General features: G+C 40.8%; 1 protein-coding gene across 2 annotated transcripts in view; it reads left to right on the top strand.

Moving 5' to 3' along the window:
- Positions 1-199: 199 nt before the first annotated feature.
- Positions 200-21240, top strand: part of LOC134358711 (putative lysosomal acid lipase/cholesteryl ester hydrolase) — a 29868-nt gene continuing 8827 nt past the window's right edge. The window contains exons 1-4 of one of the 2 annotated variants that reach the window (XM_063071167.1): positions 200-406; positions 2762-2882; positions 11565-11763; positions 18887-18996. In XM_063071167.1, the coding sequence (XP_062927237.1) occupies positions 308-406; positions 2762-2882; positions 11565-11763; positions 18887-18996 (529 nt within the window). In that variant the 5' untranslated portion in view covers positions 200-307. The remainder of the gene's footprint in view (positions 407-2761; positions 2883-11564; positions 11764-18886; positions 18997-21240) is intronic. The other variant, XM_063071168.1, reaches the window with a different exon arrangement.

Consider the following 21240-nt stretch of genomic DNA (forward strand, 5'->3'; position numbering starts at 1 on the left):
TTAAATATAAACCCAGTTGACACATGGGTATTAAACCTCCCAATCATACAGAATACAAATATATACAAAAAAAAGAAAAAAAATCATGAAAAAGGAAAAAATATATACCGCAAAAGAAAAACTAATCTAAACAGTGTTAATCAACTAAAATAAGAAAAAAAAGACATGGGCTGTTATTTAACATCAAAAAAAGGAACTATTAGTGTCGTCCATTATTAGTTGTATAAAATGTGAATCTCAGTGCAAGTGATGTGTCATATCCTTTCATAATTAATGATCCATTTTGTATGTTTCCTATAGAGTGAAGATGAGCCTACAATGTTTTGCACTGCTACTTCTAATGCAATTTCTAGATGCTTTGCAGCACAATAATGTACATGTGGATCCTGAAGCCTACATGGATATTGTAAGTTGTATTCGAAGAAGGATACAGTGTTATTTTAGCTTTAAAATACTAGCCCAGTTTTTGTTATTTCTACTTTATGAATATTTGTGTAGTCATTGTTATGGATGCTTCTGAAAGTGATGTTTATGCTGGAAAATTAAGCTCAAGAAATTCTGACAATTGTTTTCCCCCTAGTGTCTCTCTTAAAGATGTGAGTAGCAGTTGTATCAAATGGCTGCAGATGCTGAGCCAAGCTGCCTGTTACACTGTAGAAAAGTTAGACAAAGATCAAAATAATCAGTTTCTGTTTTTGGGTGTTCTATGCTTTTTTTTTGACCCGAAACTGACAGTAATTATTTGCAAGTTCTTTGTAGCCAGCTTTTAAAGGGTTATGCCACAAATCAAGCAGTTCACTTCTAGCTGGGGGAGTATTTTTTCTATTAAATAAATCGATATGTAATAATGCACAGAGGCTGGGCAATTGCCCACCAGGAATATGTTCAGGCTCGTGAAGAGCGATGCCCACAGACTGCATTTTTATAGGCAATTTATTTCAGGGACGTGCGAGGTGTCATTTGAAGTTACTTATCCAATAAGGGGCACCAGATGCAGCTTGAGTGCTGTATCTTAATTTTTTGGAAAACAAAGCTAATAAAAGTGGGTTTATAGTGAATAAATAGGAAGTGTCATTTTTCCAGAACTATAAACTTCAAAATCTCACTCTTGCATTTGGTGCCTTTTTGGGGGAAAGTTTATGCAAGAAAGCTGGAGTTAGCAAAATTGAAATGTCAGGAGTTGAATTTCCTAAAGTAGAATCAAACAGTGGGAATGTGTTCTTCCACTTTGAGTGACCCAAGTCTGAACTGTACAGGTTTCTTTTCTAGAGCTGTGCAATGGAATTTCCAGAATGTTGTGCTGTTTTATTGCCAGTGTTGCTTATTTGTAGTGTGCATGTAGCACACTGTATTATGCATTGAAATTGTCACCAAACCATAGAGTGCCAGCCCCTCAATGTTTTGTTGATGCATGCAAGTTCAACTTGAGCAACGTTCATTACCACAAATCTTCCTGCTTCTTTGAGTTTGTACTGCTTATAGCGATTCTCGTTTTGTCAAGATTTGTTATTTTTTGCACTTCCCATCACATTGTCCTGACAATGGGCGACTTAAGGAATTTGAGATCCAATAAAATCTTTCAACTGTGCATCATTGGAGATGCACATGATCTGAGAATTCCCTGTTTTTTGGCTGTGGTAATTTCACTCAGAGCAGATTGCCCCTTCTCCAGCCCAGTATCTCTTTCACCAATCAATTTCCCTGCTCTTTGCTTCACTCCTCGTCCCCTCCCAGTTTCACCTCTCATTTTGTGTTTCTCCCTCCCCTCCCCCACCTTTTAAATCTACTCATTTTTTTTTCCTCCAGTCCTGCCAAAAGATCTCAGCCTGAAACGTTGACTGCATTTTTTTGCATAGATGCTGGCTGGCCTGCTGAGTTCCTCCAGCATTTTGTGTGTGTTGCTTGGATTTCCAGCATCTGCAGATTTTCCCTTGTTTGGAATGATTAAAATTCTCATTTTTATATAGAGATGCACTTGTTATCAATCTCTATTCTGCTTGAGTTGGTTTTAGATACCAGTAATACCTAATTCATTAAAACAAAAGAACCCTCACTCTTTGCTTTGAAGCCATGCCCTGTACCAATACACTCAGTGATTCTTCTATATTGGAGAGAAATCATAACTGAGATATCTGAGGTCTCTCTTAATAACCTGTGCCTACGCTGTTCCGTTACTGGCTTGTTAATTTTATCATGGCAGATAAGGTGTAAGCTTACCTGGTAATTCTCCAGATGCCCTAGCCTGGATTGCTTCTGGGAATTGTATGAGATAGAGGAGTGGAAATATCAGTTGAGTTGGGTATAAGCCACAGAACATTAGAAAAATTGGACCAAGGATTTATCAGGGAAGGCCAGCAGGTGACATTGGAAGTCAACTTAAGGTTTCTGAGCAGAAGGGCTGGGTGGAACAGGAGAATGACACATTACCCACAGTGGAAGGCAGCCAATGTAGAGTGAGTCAAAGCATGTTAAATTGTTATAAATAGTTAACTTTTATTATCTTCCATTGACTTACTTTTAATGAAAATGTTTTAAAAATCTTGTAAATTTTGGCAATCTGGCACAAAACCATAAAGTGCTGACAAAGACTTGACAATTCAAGCAGCATATCCAAAGCAGCTGGCTGATTTATTTTTAATGTCTTTTAATTTCTCAGTGGTTCTAGTTTTCACTGGGCTGTGTTTATATGTTACCTTTTTTTGCATTACATGGGGTTCTTTTTGCTAAGTAACAAACTATCTTGTGCTGTCTGCTATTCAAGTCCCAGCTGATCTCCTACCGTGGTTATCCTAGTGAAGAATATGAGGTGATGACTTCTGATGGCTATATCCTTTCAGTAAACAGAATTCCCTATGGAATCAATGACACTCCGGAAAGCAAAGGTAACTGCAATTATAGTATTGGTGTCTTATTAAAGAAAGTTTAAATGTGATGTATTAGAGCTGAGGCATTTTTATTTCAATGCGAGGCTGTAAGAATGAGTGAGGCTGTATGTGCGGGTGCTGCAGAAAGGGTGTGGGGAGAGAAAAGTTGATAGGTGTGTCATGGTGCCCTTTGGCTCAATTTTTAAGAGTTAAAATATACGCTGTGATGAGTCATGGAGCAATACACCATAAATATTGGCCTTTTGGCCCAACTAATCCATTGCCAACCACAGTGCCTGCCCAGCTAGTCAGAGTTTCCTGTACTTGGCCCATATCTATGTCTCCAACTATTGATACAACTGCAGCATAAAGTGTGACTCCTATACTCATTGCTCCGACTGATGATGTCCAGTGTGTTAAAATGCCCTTTTCACTTCCCTGTGATTCTTTGTTAAAAGTTCAAACTTAAATTTATTATCAGAGTACCTACATGTCACCATATACAAGCCTGAGATTCTTTTTCCTGCAGGCATACTCAGGAAATCTATAGAATAGTAACTGTAAACAGGATCAATGAAAGAGCAAAAGCATAAGAGACAACAAACTATTGAAATGCAATTACAAATAAGTAGCAATAAATAACGAGAGCATGAAATAATAAGATAGAGTCCTTAAAGTGAGATCTTTGCTTGTGGGAACATCTCAATAGATGAGTGTAATTGTCCTCTTTTGTTCAAGAGCCTGATGGTTGAGGGGTAGCAATTGTTCTTGAACCTGATTGTGTGAGTCCTGCAATCTCCTCTCTGGAGGATGCACTCTATCAGGCTTTGGGGATTTATCCACCCTAATGTGTCATAAGCTGCAAACACTTCCATCCTGTTAATATGGGAGTGCTCCAGAATATCTCTGCTTATTTCTCTTACCTCTTGAACAGCCATTATTTTCTCTTCCCTAAGCTCCAAGAATATTCATTAAAAAAAACGCCCATCTCTTGTGTCCCAGGCAGAGGCAGCCCCATCGATCTCTAAGGGCAAACACGAGAAAATCTGCAGATGCTGGAAAGAGACCTGATGAGGGATCTCGGCCCGAAATGTTGATTGTTTACGCTTTTCCATAGGTGCTGCCTGGCCTGCTGAGTTCCTCCAGCATTTCGTGTGTGTTACATTTGATCTCTAGGGAGACTGACTCTCCTTAATCACCCTTTTACTCTTAATATAGTTAACAAACCTTGTGGAATTTTCCTCATCCTTGCCGAGCAGATCTGTCTCATACTTTTATTTTCCCCTGATTTCCTTAAGTATATTCTTAATCTTTTTATGGTCATCAAGGGATTCACTCATTCCAGATTTCCTAAACTCAATGTATGCTTCCTTTATCTTGATCAAAGACTCAAAATATCTCTGCAGCCAAGATTCTCCAAACTTGCCAGGTTTACCCTTTCTTCCAACAGGACCATGCTGCTCCTGGGCACTTGCTATCGCACTCTTAAAGCCTACCCACTTGTCACTGTCCTATCTTTCATCAGCACTGATGAAGGGTCTCGGACCGAAACACTGACTCTACTGACTTGAAGGGAGTGAATACTTATGCAATAAATTTTGTGATTTATATTTGTAATTAATTTAGATCATTTTATAGAGATCTGTTTTCACTTGGACTTGAAAGAGTCTTTTTCTGTTGATTAGTCTCAAAAATAGCCACGTTAAATCCATGGTGATACAATGTTGTATATATGTGTGGAGGAGAATATTTGACTGGTTGCATCACGGCCAGGTATCGAAACGCCAATGCCCTTGAATGGAAAAGCCGACAAAAAGTAATGGATATTGTTCAGCCCATCGTGGGCAAAGCCCTCCCCATCACTGAGTTCAACTACATAGAATCTTGTCACAGGAAAGCCCCACTGCTCACGCCATGCTTTCTTCTTGCTGCTGCCATCAGGAAGAAGGTACAGGACCCTCAGGACCCACACCACCAGGTTCTGGAGCAGATATTTCCCCAAACCATCAGGTTATTGAACCAGAGGGGATAAACACTCAGTTTCACCAGCGCCATCACTGAACTTTTCTGTCAAACTAAGGACTCGCCTTCATGGACTCCTGGTCTCATATTCTCAATAGTTATTGCTTATTTTTAATTATTATTTCATTTTCTTTTCTATTTGCACAGTTTTGTTATCTCTTGCATAATGTTTGTTTGTCCATCCTGTTGATTGAGTCTTTATTGATTCTATTGTGTTTCTTGGATTTACTGTGAATGCCACACTAACATAAATCTCAGAGCTGTATATGGTGCCATATATGTATTTGGATAATAAATTTACTTTTAACTTTGAATTCCAAATGAGAGCGTAGACCTGGAGTGCTATACAAGTCTAGACAAATTAAAGGCATTCTTCTGCAGGAACACCCAATCATCAGTTGCTCCAGAATCCTCCAGCATTCTACCAAAAAAATGTTATACAGGGAATATTATTGTCTCACAGTTTCCCTGACACAGGAACCACATCAGTGTTCCTAGGCAAAGCCTGTCATTTGTCATGCTAAGTAGAATTTAATCTGAAAATGCCCACGCACTTGATGAACTGAGTTAACTCTTTTTTTAACTTGGCACTTAAAGCAGTGCTATATGATTTCAATTTCTTAGCGCCTGTATTAATAAGTACAAGTGAATACTTGACATTGACTCAATTGCAAAGTGCTTTAGCACTATTAAAATAAAAACTACATGGCATCTTAAAAGTTTCTTCCTCAGGCAGTTAATCTGATCAATCATTCCAGTTAGCCACCCCCACCCCTCTCTATGTCTATTACCTTAGTCTCTGCTCTCTAAACACTTCAGAACACTTTTTATAACACTGTTACGTTGTAACCTCGTGCTGATATTTATGCACATTTATTCCATCTCCATTATTTTACCTCTAACTTTATTTTTTTATATATACTCAGTGGCTACTTTATAAGGAACTTTCTTTTCTTAATAAAGTGACCATTGAGCATTATATGGCAAATAAAGTTGAACCCTGATTAGAAAAGCCACATAATTTCCAAAAGATACAAATTTCATAAAGATAGCAAGTTGTTATGTACCACTAGGGTTCATATTTTCTATGGACTGTACCTTTAAAAAGAGAGAGAGGGTGCAACTGATTCAGAGAGACAGAGCAGCGAGCAGCTCGTGGGTTGCCATGGTGACCAAGGGCGTCCTTATGTGATGGACAGCTGGTGTTTAGCATGTTCAGATAAATGCATGGTCAGCTGGTTGTTAGCAGACACACACACAGATTTGGACACTGGATGAGTTTTGTGTGCCCACAGAAAGGTGGGTTTTGGAGGATCGATCAGTGGCTCTCGCAGTGTGTAAAGGGGTGACCGGTGGGAAGTTATCAGTGTGTCCAACCCTCGCCTGGGTAGATAACTTTACCATGGAAGATGATTCCCTTTGATGTGGTCACATACGGTGACTTTAAAGGATTTTGGAGCACAACAGGAAGATACGGCATTGGTGTACTTGGACAACCAACACACCTCTCTCTCTCCAACACTACTCAACTCAATAATACAAACTGAACTGACTTCCTTTACCTATCATCGTAAGAATGTATCCCGTTACCTCCTAAGCTTGAAGAAGCTTGGCTTTTATACTTCCACACTAATATATGCATGAACTTTGCTAACCTGGTGGATTTATCTGATTTTTATATTACTTTATTACATAGTTATTAATAAATTAGCATTTATTCACAGCAATACCAGACTCCAGGTGTTTCCCATTTCTGCTGGTTCTTTAACTCATTACGGGATACGTAATTTTCCATACTCCATTTTTCTGTGACTTTCCTGCTAGGAAGTGCGTATGAACTTCATCACATCAACGGTAGTTCTTGATTAAGTTGTTCCCCAGCCAATAGTAAAGACAGAATGTTTACTTGAAAACAGCACAAGAAAGTTAATGGCTTCTGCAACCATAGAGCAATGTGGAGATACTATTTTCCAACAGAAAAAAATATTGTCCCCAATGAGAACAGAAACTATATGCTTCGAGGTGGAATATGACCTAAATAGATCAAAAGCAATCTGTAAAGAGGAACTATTTACAGAACACACGCCTTGAATTTTAACTGTTGTTCTGGTTAAATGGTTATTCTATTTTCAGAATTGGTGATGCCCGGTCTATAAGTTGTTGGGACAAAGGCTATGAAGTAGCCCATTTCATATTCTAAAACCGATTTGTATTTTTAATGTTGACAGCTGAGAAAGAGTTACCGTCTCTCTGTCTCTTTGATGGAGCTGAGCTGTGCAAATGCAATGGTTTTCTGTTCATTATTCAGGAGAAGACCTGAGGATGGGTGGGCATGGATTGGGCTAATTTGAGCAATCTAATCCGTCCTCTGTCCACCTCTGCTCCCAAGCATCATTGTGGAGAGACCAGGCTCTCCAGTGTCTTACAGTAAAATTTTTAGTTGAACACCGTTGTTTAGAGTGGTCTGGTATTACATCAGTGCAGGTTTGTATACTGTAAAGTATAACGATTTCTGAAGTTCTATCTGTTTTCTGTAATTGTGGAATAGATCACAGATAGTTTATGCAAAGCTTTGCATGGACCTCCGTAGTAAAATTATCATAACAGCAGATGATCAAACAGGTGCTGGGCCCCTGAGTAGATCTATTTTAGCATGTTTTGATCCAGAAACTTTCTGTAGTTTATAGTTCAAAGGTTCAAAGGTTCATTTAATGTCAGAGGAATGTATACAATATACATCCTGAAATGCTTTTTCTTCGCAACCATCCACGAAAACAGAAGAGTGCCCCAAAGAATGAACGACAGTTAAATGTTAGAACCCCAAAGTCCCCCCCCCCAGCTTCCCCTCCCGTGTGTAAGCGGCAGTGAGCAATAAATTCCACCCCCCCTCCACCGGCAAAAAAAAAGCATCGGTACCGCCACCGAGCACTCAAGCGAGAGCAAAGCAATAGCAAAGACACAGACTTGCAGTCACCCCAAAGACTTTGCGTTTCACCCAGTGTTCGACATACCGCATGTTCTCTCTCTCCCTAATAAGGGAGAAAGACGTGTTGAACATGGATCTGCTGTTTTATCAGTGAAGTAATGTTGAAGAAAGTGGCTCATTTGGCAAAAGTAAAGCAGTTCACACTCTGAGCTCTAGAATGTACCCAGTGAAATTACAGATACATTCTTTTGCCATTAGCCAATTCAGAAGTGGTGTCTCCTTGATCTGCCTCCACCCATTTCTTAACAACTAAGCTATAGGAGAAATCATGGGGCTACAACGTACGTATTGTCCGTCGGGGGAAAATATGTGATTGTGCATTCAATGAATACGGAAGGCGGTGAGTATGTGCAATGGGATGCCAGAGGAGGTGTTAGAGGCAGTTACAGTTATATTTAAAGGAGACTTGGATGCTTATGGATTTAAAAAATCTAAAGGGCTTTTGGCCAAGTACAGTCAAGTGTGATGGCTCAGTTGGACAAATTGGTTGGCAATGTCCCCTCTAAGCTGCGTGGGTGCACAGCCACACAGTAACTGAAATGCTCCCACGCACATAGCCTTTGTTGCCATGCTGCTGGAATTGGATGGAGCTAGAAAAAAAATTATGAAACATGGAAGATTTTTTTTGTTGTGTAGTATTTCATTATACCCTTCAATGAAATAAAATCAAAAGTATGTGATTTGTTTAAATTTTAATGTTAAATATTCTTACTATGAATATTACAAAAACAAAAGGTACTGTGTAGTTTTCATGCTGTGTAAACGTTCCCTGCTTAGGGCAATGGTTGTTCTGTGCAGCTGTTTAAAAAAATAGAGGGGTTGTTGTTGTTTTGCATGGATAAGTTGTGCTGAAGGGTCTATTTCCATGTTGTATATATCTGTGACTCTATGTTGCATGTGGATTTTGTGATGTACCATTATAATCTGTTGATCTCTGCTTTGGTAGACCTGTTCATAGCATTATCATATATCAAAGGTTACTTGACAATTTGGCAGAATATTTAACAAATCATTGCAGAGCAAGTACTTATTTTTATCTATACTCTAACATTGTGTTTATTATTTTTGCATTTAAAAGCATTATAGGTTTAATTATTCTGGTCAAACTTGCACAATTCAGCTAGTGTGACCTGAAGCAATAATGTGCTACACTTGCAATTAAAGATAAATATTTAATTTTCATTTTGCGACAGTCTGTGCATTTTTACAACCCATTTATCCAAAAGTTCTACAAACTTTCTCATAGATCTAATTTTGCTACTTTGACAACCTGTCGACGTTGGCCAATGTATGTTGAAAGAGTATCAGGAGCATAAAAATGCAGATAGTGGAAATCTGAAGCAACAGAAGCACTCAGTAGATCTGCAGAGAGAAAAGCAGAATTGATATCTGTCAATGATCTTTCAGAACTGAAATATTAACTCTGTATTGAAAACTGCTAAATGCTTCCTATTTTTATGAAAATAATGTTCCTGAATACCTTCACCATTAGTTATTTGACTAATTAGGAATCCAGACATGACCCACGAATTTGATTAGTAAATATAAAAAAAAGGTAATAGTTAGAGTTGCTGGGCATGTGATGTCATTACTCCAAATGGCATAAACTTCAATCTTTTTGTGCATTCCTTGATAAGATAAACAGTAAAATGTGCATTAAAAAATTAGTCCTTTACTTGCTTTGTTTTAGAGTGTTTGCTTAGTAGATTTCCAGTGAGATATTACCATCTGCATTGCATGCCTGTTTATAACTTCAATAGAAAACATATTAATGAAAGCAGCCAAAACATTGGTATTGTATCCAATCAACAATTTCTTCTAGATAGCCTGAAGATCTGTTTAAATTCTAAATACCAATGGTAATTCAACTTAATTACACTTTAGCTTTCTTCAGATTCAGATTTATTTTATGCTGATACAGTGAAATGTGTCAATGTTGCAAAAATTAAGGACTGGCTGTGAACTACAGGAGGATTGAGACAGGCCAACTCTTATTGACATCAATGGATCTGGGGTTGAGAGGGGGAATAGCTTCAAGTTCCTCGCCGTACACATCACCGAGGAGCTCATGTGCTCTGTACATACCGTCTGTGTGGTGAAAAAAGCACAACAGCGCCTCTTTCACCTCAGACGGTTCGGTTGAAGAAGTTTGGCATGAGTCTCCAGATCATATGGACTTCCTACAGGGGCACAATTGAGGGCATCCTGACTGGCTGCATCACTGCGTGGAATGGGAACTGTACTTCCCTCAATCGTAGGACTCTGCAGAGAGTGGTGCGGACAGCCCAGTGCATCTGTAGATGTGAACTTCCCACTATTCAGGAAATTTACAGAGTCAGGTGTGTAAGAAGGGCCCCAAGGATCACTGGGGACCCGAGTCACCCCAACCACAAACTGCTACCATCCGGGAAACTGTACTACATCATAAAAGCCAGGACCAACAGGATCCGGGACAGCTTCTTCCACCAGGTCATCAGACTGATTAATTCATGCTGATACAATTGTATTTCTACGTTATATTGACTGTCCTATTGTCCATACTATTTATTACAAATTATGATAAATTGTACATTACTCCTCATGTATGTGAAGGATGTAAGAAATAAAGTCAATTCAACTTGCATGACAACCAATATGCATTCTGCTCTTAGACAATGAATAGACAAACTAATGGAAATATGATTGTTTAAATGATAAATGAAATGAGGTTTGTGACTGAGATGGGCAATTGAAGCAAAGGTTAAAATGTAGCTACAACTAAAAGGGAAAGAAGATTGAAGGGTAAGTGGATTGAAGACACAGATACTTTGCTGTCCCATAGTAGCCCCAATCATTTGTAAAATGGAAAGAATTTTCTTTGGATCATCTTGTTATACTCTAATCTCAGGATCTTAACTTCCAGTTTGATAAGCAAAGAAGTAAACAAAAATATCAGGATACAGTCAGCTTACTGGATATTTATAGTATAAAATGCATATACAATGAGCCTAGCATCAAGCTCTCAGATCCCTCTTTGGGTGGCTAGACTGATGGAAATCAAGTAGTTAAATTAGTCCCAATGCAAGGGCATTGGGAAAACAGGTGGGTCAGTAGGTAGGTTGTGATGTGGGGCCCTCATACTGCTGACGTGGGGCCCTCATGTGCTCCTACCAGAGACAGGTTCTCAATAACATCTTGAATGCTCCTTTTCTGTGGGCTAGATATTCCCAGAAGCTGGTTGGGACATTGTATTTCTTTAGAGGCTCTGATGAATGCTTGTACTTGAATGGCCATTTTGGTCTGCATTTCTCCTGCATATTACAGTTCCTGTTTCTCCAACAATTGACTTCAAAAAGAACATTTCATCTACCTCACTGTTTTGGATTAGTACTTGTAGTCTTGAATTATAAACATGAGCATCATTTAAGATGAATTAAGTTGGATTGCTGTTATATACTGTACATATGTCATTTGATTGCTGAAAACATATTGATAAATGTTATCAATGGAGTTTAGAAGATGCACTGTAATGCAAAACTAAATGAGACTTCCTGAGCTAAAACTGCACACAGTTTACTAGATCTTGCAAATCATTTAAGTGGGTTAGGTATGTGGAACACATATGGATATATATTGAGTAGGTACCTGAATGTTAAGTACTTGTCTTGCGTAGACACCATCTTTTCAATTGAAGTTGCTCTTTATTTGTTTAGGATCTCGGCCAGTGGTATTTCTGCAGCATGGTTTACTGGCAGCTGGAAGCAACTGGGTCACAAACTTGGCCAACAACAGCCTGGGCTTTATTCTAGCAGATGCTGGTTATGATGTCTGGATTGGAAATAGTCGTGGAAACACCTGGTCCAGAAAGCACATAAGTATTCCGGTTTATAAGGACGCATTCTGGAGATTTAGGTAATGACTTTGCTTTTATTTTTGCTGTAATAACATATCGGTGTATAAGTGCTTGGTAGGTAACTAGCTTGCAGTGTTATTCTTTTGAATGGGTTTTTCATTGAACGTAGAACAGTAAAGCACAGTACAGGTCCTTTGGTCTCTGTGTGCCAAATGTTTAACCTATTTTATGATCAATTTTTTTTAGATTATGAGAACACTCAGTCCTCTTGTCAGTTAGAAATGCATGCATACATTAAGAAATGATACAATGTTTCTCCAGAGTGATATCACAGAAAACAGGACAAACCAAAGACTAACACTGACAGAACCACATAATTATAACATATAGTTACAGCAGTGCAAAGCAATACCATAATTTGGTGAAGAGCAAACCATGGGCACAGTAAAAAATGTCTCAAAGTCCCTGAGTCAATCGACTCCCGAGTTCCCGATAGCAGGCGGCAAAAGGGAGAAACTCCCTGCCATAAACCTCCAGGCACCGTCAATTTGCTGATGCCTTGGAAGCAGCCGACCACAGCCGACACTGAGTCCGACCGTCCGAAAACTTCGAGCGTCCAACCAGCCCCTCCGATACAGCCTCCCGAGCGCCATCCTCTGCTGAGCGCCTTCGACCTCGCCCCGGCCGCTGATACAAGCAAAGCTGAGGATTCGGGGCCTTCTGCTCCGGAGATTCCGGTTACCACACAGTAGCAGCGGCCGCGAAGCGGGCATTTCAGAAGTTTTCCTGATGTTCCTCCGTACTCTCACGTCCGTCTCCATCAAATCAGAATTGTGCACGGTCCCCTACTTGACAGATTACAGATATCATTCACCGGAGAGGCCCCGCGCGCTGCCGTCGCGTCGCCATCTTCTCCAGGGCACTACTGCACAATACAAGAGGACATGACTTTAAGGTAAATGGTGGGAATTTAAATCTTCCCTCCCTCATAGACCTCCAGTTTTTTGTTATCCACATGCTTATCGAAAACTCTTAAATGCCCCTATTGTCTGTGCCTCCACCACCACCCCATGTTCCACTCATTTACCAATCTCTGTGTATAAAGAACCTACCTCTGACAACCCACTCTACGTTCCTAAAATCACATTAAAATTATAGAACATAGAATAGTACAGCACAGTACAGGCCCTTTGGCCCACAATGTTGTGCTAACCCTTAAACCCTACCTCCCATATAACCCCCCGCCTTAAATTCCTCCATATACCTGTCTAGCAGTCTCTTAAACTTCACTAGTGTATCTGCCTCCACCACTGACGCAGGCAGTGCATTCCACACACCAACCACTCTCTGAGTAAAAAACCTTCCTCTAATATCCCCTTGATCTTCCCACCCCTTACCTTAAAGCCATGTCCTCTTGTATTGAGCAGTGGTGCCCTGGGGAAGAGGCGCTGGCTGTCCACTCTATCTATTCCTCTTATTATCTTGTACACCTCTATCATGTCTCCTCTCATCCTCCTTCTCTCCAAAGAGTAAAGCCCTAGATCCCTTAATCTCTCATCATAATGCATACTCTCTAAACCAGGCAGCATCCTGGTAAATCTCCTCTGTACCCTTTCCAATGCTTCCACATCCTTCCTATAGTGAGGCGACCAGAACTGGACACAATACTCCAAGTGTGGCCTAACCAGAGTTTTATAGAGCTGCATCATTACATCGCAACTCTTAAACTCTATCCCTCGACTTATGAAAGCTAACATCCCATAAGCTTTCTCAACTACCCCATCCACCTGTGAGGCAACCTTCAGGGATCTGTGGACATGTACCCCAGATCCCTCTGCTCCTCCACACTACCAAGTATCCTGCCATTTACTTTGTACTCTGCCTTGGAGTTTGTCCTTCCAAAGTGTACCACCTCACACTTCTCCGGGTTGAACTCCATCTGCCACTTCTCAGCCCACTTCTGCATCCTATCAATGTCTCTCTGCAACCTTCGACAATCCTCTACACTATCTACAACACCACCAACCTTTGTGTTGTCTGCAAACTTGCCAACCCACCCTTCTACCCCGACATCCAGGTCATTAATAAAAATCACGAAAAGTAGAGGTCCCAGAACAGATCCTTGTGGGACACCACTAGTCACAATCCTCCAATCTGAATGTACTCCCTCCACCACAACCCTCTGCTTTCTGCAGGCGAGCTAATTCTGAATCCACCTGACCGAACTTCCCTGGATCCCATGCCTTCTGACTTTCTGAATAAGCCTACCGTTTGGAACCTTGTCAAATGCCTTACTAAAATCCATGTAGATCACATCCACTGCACTACCCTCATCTATATACCTTGTCACCTCCTCAAAGAACTCTATCAGGCTTGTTAGACATGATCTGCCCTTCACAAAGCCATGCTGACTGTCCCTGATCAGACCATGATTCTCTAAATGCCCAGAGATCCTATCTCTAAGAATCTTTTCCAACAGTTTTCCCACCACTGACGTAAGGCCCACTGGTCTATAATTACTCAGACTATCCCTACTACCTTTTTTGAACAAGGGGACAACATTCACCTCCCTCCAATCCTCCAGTACCATTCCCCTGGACAACGAGGACATGAAGGTCCTAGCCAGAGGCTCAGCAATCTCTTCCCTTGCCTTGTTGGGAATATTCCGTCAGGCCCCGGGGACTTATCTGTCCTAATGTATTTTAACAACTCCAACACCTCCTCTCCCTTAATATCAACATGCTCCAGAACATCATCCTCACTCATATTGTCCTCACCTTCATCAAGTTCCCTGTCATTGGTGAATACCAAAGAGAAGTATTCATTGAGGACCTCGCTCACTTCCATAGCCTCCAGGCACATCTTCCCACCTTTATCTCTAATTGGTCCTACCTTCACTCCTGTCATCATTTTGTTCTTCACATAATTGAAGAATGTATTGGGGTTTTTCTTTACCCTACTTGTATTAGTCATTTCCACCCCGGGAAAACGTGTCAGTCTGTCCATTCTGTCTATGCCTCTTAACATCTCGTACACCTTTATCAAGTCACCTCTCATCCTCTTGCTCCAAGGAGAAAAACCCTAGCTCACTTAACCATTCCTCGTAAGGCATGCTCTCTAATTCAGGCAGGCAGTGTTCTGGTAAGTCTCCACTGTACCCTCTGTAAACTGCCATACCTTGCCTATAATAAGGCAACCAGAACTGAACACAATATTCCAAGTGTGGTTTTATAGAGCTGCAACCTTACCTCACAGCTCTTGGTCTCAATCCCGTGACTGATGAAGGCTAACATACCGTCTTGTCACCCTATCAACTTGTGTGCTAACTTTGAGGGATCAATGGATGTGGATTGGAAGATCCCTCTGTTTCTCCCCACTGCTAAGAATCCTGCCATTACCCCTGTATTGCCTTCACGTTTGACTTCTAAAGTCTATCACTTAACCCTTTTCTGGTTTGAGATCCATTTTGAGATCCACATTTCGAGCCTGACCCCCACCACTTTATTCTGGCTTCTGCCCCCTTCTTTCCAGTCCTGATGAAGTGGCGGCCCAAAACGTGGACTGTTTATTTCTCTCCAAGGTTGTTGGCTGACCCGCTGAACACATCCAACATCTTTTGTGTCCATGTCCTAACTCTCCTGTGATCTAACTACATCAGGGACAATTTAGGTAGTCAATTGACTACCAGCCAGCACACCTTTGGGATGTAGGAGGAGGAAGCTGGAGAAATGATGCTGTCGTACAGTGACTCTGCAAATTGTACCTGAGGCCAAAATCATACTTGAGTAGCTGGAGCTGTGTGACAGCAGCCTAATTACCCATGATGCACTACTTGGAGGATCTCCTAGCCATCCATTTTCTATTTGAGTGGCTACATTCTTTGGCAATATAAGTGTAGTGTGGCTTGGCCAAACTCGCTCCTTTTCGCCAGTCTCAGAACAGTGATTCACCCAGCAGAGAACTGCTGATATCAGCTAACCCAGGTATCTATATGTGTACAAAAATCCTTAGACTGCTAATGTTCATATGAGCAGATTTGCTCATTTCCCCTGCAAAACACAATTCTTGACCACAGAGCTCATGTCTACATACATCGACTCCATTCTTTTCCCCCTTGGTTCAGTCTCTTCCTACCAGCATTTGTGACAATTCACAAGCTCTTCATCTCCTCAACAATTTCAGTTCCCTGGCCATGACCATTTTCACCATGGATGTCCAGTCCCTATGCACCTCTATCCCCCATCAAGAAGGCCTTAAACCTCTCCACTTTTTTCTTGACAAAACACCCAACCAGTTCCCCTCCAAAACCACCCTCCTTTGTCTGGTGGAACTGGCCCTCACCCTCAACAATTTTTCCTTTTGCTCCTCCCATTTTCTCCAAACTCAAGGGGTTGCCATGGGTCTCAGCTATGCCTGCCTTTTCTTTGACTACATGGAACAGTTCATGTTCCAAGCCTTCCCTCGTAATGTTCCGCAGTTTCATCTGTGTTTCATTGACAATTGGTGCTGTTTCACGCACCCACACTGAGCTCGTCAATTTCATTTACATTGCCTCCAGCTTCCACGTTTCTCTTAAATTCACTTGGTCCATTTATGACACCTCCCTCCCCTTAATCTCTCTGTCTCTATCTCTGGAGACAACTCTGTCTACTGCAATCTTTTATCAACATACTGATTCCCATGGCTATTGTGACTGTACCTCTTTCCAACCTGTCTCCTGTAAAAATGCTATTTCCTTTTCCCTTAGTCTTTGCTGAATCTGTTTCCAGGATAAAACTTCCTTTTTCAGGACATTAGAGATGTCCTTCTTCTTCAAAGAACATGGTTTCCTTTCCTCCACCATTGATGCTGCCCTCACACCCATCTTTACAATTTCCTAGATATCCATGCTCACCCCATCTTCCTGCCTCCATAACAGGCATTGAGTTCCTCTTGTCCTCACCTACCACCTCATGAGCCTCTGCATCCAACACATCATTCTCCACAAATTTCGCCATCTCCAAAGGGATCCTACCAGGAAACTCATCTTTAATTCCTCTCCCCCACTCCTCACTTTCCAATTTCTGCAGAAATCACTCCACTCCCTCCATGATTCCCTGGTCAGTTCTTCCCTCCCAATTAATCTCCCTGCTGGCACGTACCCTGCAAGCAACAGAAATGCTGCCCCTGCCCACTCACCTCCTCCCTCACCTCCACTCAAGGCCCCAAATACCAGGGCAAAACTTCACCTGTGAAATTGTTGGGGTCGTCTGTTGTGTCTGGTGTTCCGATGTGGCCTCCTCCATGTCGCTGAGACCCGATGTAAATTTGGGGTCTGGTTTGTCGATCATCTCTGCTCCACCTGCAAACAGTGGAATTTCCCCGGTGGCCAACCATTTTAATTCTTATCCCCATTCCCATTCTGGCATGTTGGTCCACGGCCTCCTCTTCTGCCACGATGAGGCCACTCTCACGGTGGAGGAGCAACACCACATATTCCGTCTAGGTAGCCACCAACCGGATGGCATGAACATTGATTTCTCCTTCCGTAATTTTTATTTTCCCTCCTCCTTCCCTCTTCTATTCCCTACTCTGGCCTCTTACTTCTCCTTGCCTATCACCTCCCACTTGGCTTCACCTATCTCCTTCTAGCTTGCCCTCCTTCCTGTTGCCCACCTTTTTATTCTGGCATCTTTCCCCTTCCTTGCCAGCCCCAATGAAGGGTCTCTGCCTGGTGATTCACTGCCATAGATGCTGCCTGACCTGCAGAATTCCTCCAGCTATTTGTGTGTGTTGCTCTGTATTTCTGGCGTCTGCAGAACCTCTAATGTTTATTCCTGTAGCTTGTTCACGTTAACACTCTAGGACTTCTACTCATGGATCCACTGATTGATCTTTCATTTTCCCCCAACTCTCACTGATGTGATTTCAATGAAAATACGCAATTCCTTGATCTTTTAAAACGCAGGTGAACGCCCACATTACCGAGGGTTACCTTGCTTAAAAATAGTCTGTATCACAATTTTCTGTAACATGAAGCTGCATTGTTTGTGCCTGCATCAAGGAACAAAAGTTTTAATAAATGTGGTTATTTACCTTTTTTTACATAAATTCTGTGGGAATGAATTTAACTCTGTATCCGAGTAGTAATTTATGCATCCTGTAAGCGTGAGGTGCCGTTATCTGAATGGCTAAAATGCAAGAGTTGCCTGTATTGTGGATTCTGTAACTGAAAGGTCCACAGTTTCTTCAGAAAACTCAACCCAAAGTTTTATAGACGCTGATTGCCAAGATGATATTATACTTTGTTCATTAAAATAATTAAACTATGTAGAAGAAATAACAGTAATACAGTACAGTAATAACAGAATTGGGTATATCAATAATAAGATATTAATTCAGGAGTTGTGTCAGCACTTCCAAGTTTTACAAACTTTTAATTAGTTTTAATGGTATAAGATCATTTTGTTTAGAGAACAAAGCAGTGACAAAGCTGCCAAGTCATTGATATAATTAAAAATGAGAAGCGTCTCAGCCCAAAACATTGACTGTTATTCATTTCCATGGATGCTGTTCGATCTGCTGAATTCCTCCAGCATTTTGTGCGTGTTGCTTTGGACTTCCAGCATCTGCATAATTTCTTGTGTTCATGATTTTAAAATTGCCTGCTTTAAATTTTTATAGCAAAAGAAACATAGAAACATTGAAAACCTACAGCTGTGCCGAACATGTCCTTACCTGAGAAATTACCTAGGTTTATCCGTAGCCCTCTATTTTTCTGAGCTCCGTATGCCTGTCCAGGAGTCTCTTAAAAGATCCTATCATATCCGCCTTCACCACTGTCGCTGGCAGCCCATTCCACGCACTCACCACTCTCTGCATAAAAAAATCTTACCCCTGATATCTCCTCTGTACCTACTTCCAAACACCTTAAAACTGTGCCCGCTCGTGCTAGCTATTTCAGCCCTGGGACAAAGCCTCTGACTATCCACATGATCAATACCTCTCATCACCTTACACACCTCTATCAGGTCACCTCTGATCCTCCGCCGCTCCAAGGAGAAAAGGCCGAGTTCACTCAACCCATTCTCATAAGGCATGCTCCCCAATCCAGGCAACATCCTTGTAAATCTCCTCTGCAAAGAAGAGTGAATATATTTATGTGTATTCTGGATGATATTGAGTTGTGTTTTTTATTTAAAGCTTTGATGAGATGGCCACCAAAGACTTACCAGCAGTGCTAAACTTCATCCTTGCGAAGACTAACCAAGAACAGTTGTACTATGTTGGTCATTCTCAGGGGACAACAATTGGTAAGTCAGGTGTTCAAATTCATCAAGTACCAGCAGCTATGGTTGAAATGTCAATAAAAAGTGACTTGACTTGACTTGAATTTGTTTTCATTTGAGTTTTGTTTTTTTATATGCTAAATAGCACAAGATAGGATTGAATCAGTTGTTTTTTTTAAAAAAGTAAAGTTGACTTTATGATGGAAGTTACATTGCCCATATTTATCAAAACTGTTGTAATCTTGAGCTCATTAGTCCAATTTTGAGTTGAGCAATGTGGTTCCTTCAGTCCTGCTGACAAAAAGATATACGCCTTGACAACAAACCAATTTAACAAAAAAATCACCACAGATGATGGTAATTTCATATAAAAATACAAAATGCTGGGGAGGCTCAGCAAGTCAGACAACATCCTTGGAGAGAAAAACCAAGCATTACCTGTTTGTTCTGCCCTGACTTAGTTTGAATTGTAAGCTGTCAGTACCAAAAACATTTTCTGAAGCATTCAAAATTATCTTAAAGCTTAAAAATGCCAAACTTAGTAAGGTAACAGATGAAAAGAGCTTAAAATATTTAGAAGGAGAAACATTTCAAAATGCACAAAAAAATTTTTAAAATTCAAGCATTTTATAAATCCAAGTTGCCAAATGCTATTTTAGAATAAAAGTAACTTGGAGGCCCTCACAGCCCCCCTTTCTCATTCAATCCAGTTGCAACTCCTTCCTGGTCTCTCTGTTCCTATCTGTTACAATAAGTTAAATGTTAATTTAAGATTATTCATCTCCTCCATTTAGGACAGCTGTAGATTAATTTTTCATTGCGTTCCATGAAATCTTGCCACCATTGGTATGCTAGTTTATAATGATCATGGGGTACCTTTACTTCCTGCTGTGACATAGAGACAATGTGACGTGTACAGTTCATGTGAAGGAGACATTTTGGCACGTTAGTTATTGCTGCTGCCTTAGCTCTAGGGACTTTGGTTCGATCCTGACCTCAGAACTGTCTCTGTGGAGTGGGCAGGTTATCCCTTTGGGTTTCCAGTTACTTCACGTTCTAATGACATGCTGTCCAATTAATTGGCCACACGAAATGAAAATGTGTAGGTCCAGGAAATGTAGTGACACTATTAATACTTGCCATTATAGTGATGAAAATCTGCGAGGGCTATGCAAATACACAATTGTGTACCAAATTCCAGAAATTGATTTTTCATTTCCATCGGAAATGAGTGGAAATGAGGTTGCTCAGTGGGCAGCCATCATGGATCCTGTGGGCCTCCTTCAGTGTTGTGAGAAGCAATTGAGTTAGTGCATGGGTACAAGAAAGCTCCTGTTGTTCTCACTGCTCACCCTTTGAAATAAACCTTGGGGGAGTTAGTCCTGGAAATAAATGCGTATGTGTCATGAGTATTATCTAAGCCCATAAGAATATCTTTATTTATTTAGAGATACAACATGGTAACAGGCCTTTCTGGCCCAGTGAGCCTGTCTTGCCCAATTATACTCATGTGATCAATTAACCTACTACTAATGGATGTTTTAGTCGGATATTCTGGCTTATTTAAAAATGAGTAAAACTGAGGATTTTGATGGTGCGAGCCCCATACTTGAGTGGCAGGGTGGAGATGTGCTTCTACCAAAGGCGTTCCTTCCCTCTGTTAGTCTCCAAGTCACCTTTGGGCAAGGTGTAGCAGTTGCTTTGCCTCCCCCAATAAGGGTCGATGGTGGATGGTTGTATGAGCAGCTGGTGCTTATCATGTCCTGGTTATGCGACCACTGACGCCAGGCAATCTCTGAAGAGTATTGATAACGGCTGGGGTCACCCGTCTTGTAAAATCACTGCCCAGAAGAAGGCAATGGCAAACCGCTGCTCTAGAAAAATTTGCCAAGAATAATCATGGTCACGGAAAGACTATGATTGCACACGTCATACAACACAGCACAGAACAAATGAATGAGCTCTCTACTTGAAAGAAAGGATATCTGTGCCTAAATTTTACCCAGTCTGAGAGATCTGCATAAAACCAATGTGTTTATAAAAACTGAACAACCAATCACAAGCTGTGAAGTAAAATGTTCTGTCTTTACTCATTTTTGCAGAGTATGAACATGCATGTCTTTGGGATTAAGGTGGGAACAAAAATATTTTTAAAATTGGAAATAAAATTTATTCTAATTATTTTCAATAAGAGTTGGATTTTGAAATAGTTTTGAGGGGCTGAGAATGAACACATACAAAACTGGGATTTTTAAAGTGAAAGATTAT

Source organism: Mobula hypostoma, chromosome 19 (genome assembly GCF_963921235.1).
Source record: "Mobula hypostoma chromosome 19, sMobHyp1.1, whole genome shotgun sequence".
Classification (NCBI taxonomy): Eukaryota; Metazoa; Chordata; class Chondrichthyes; order Myliobatiformes; family Myliobatidae; genus Mobula; species Mobula hypostoma.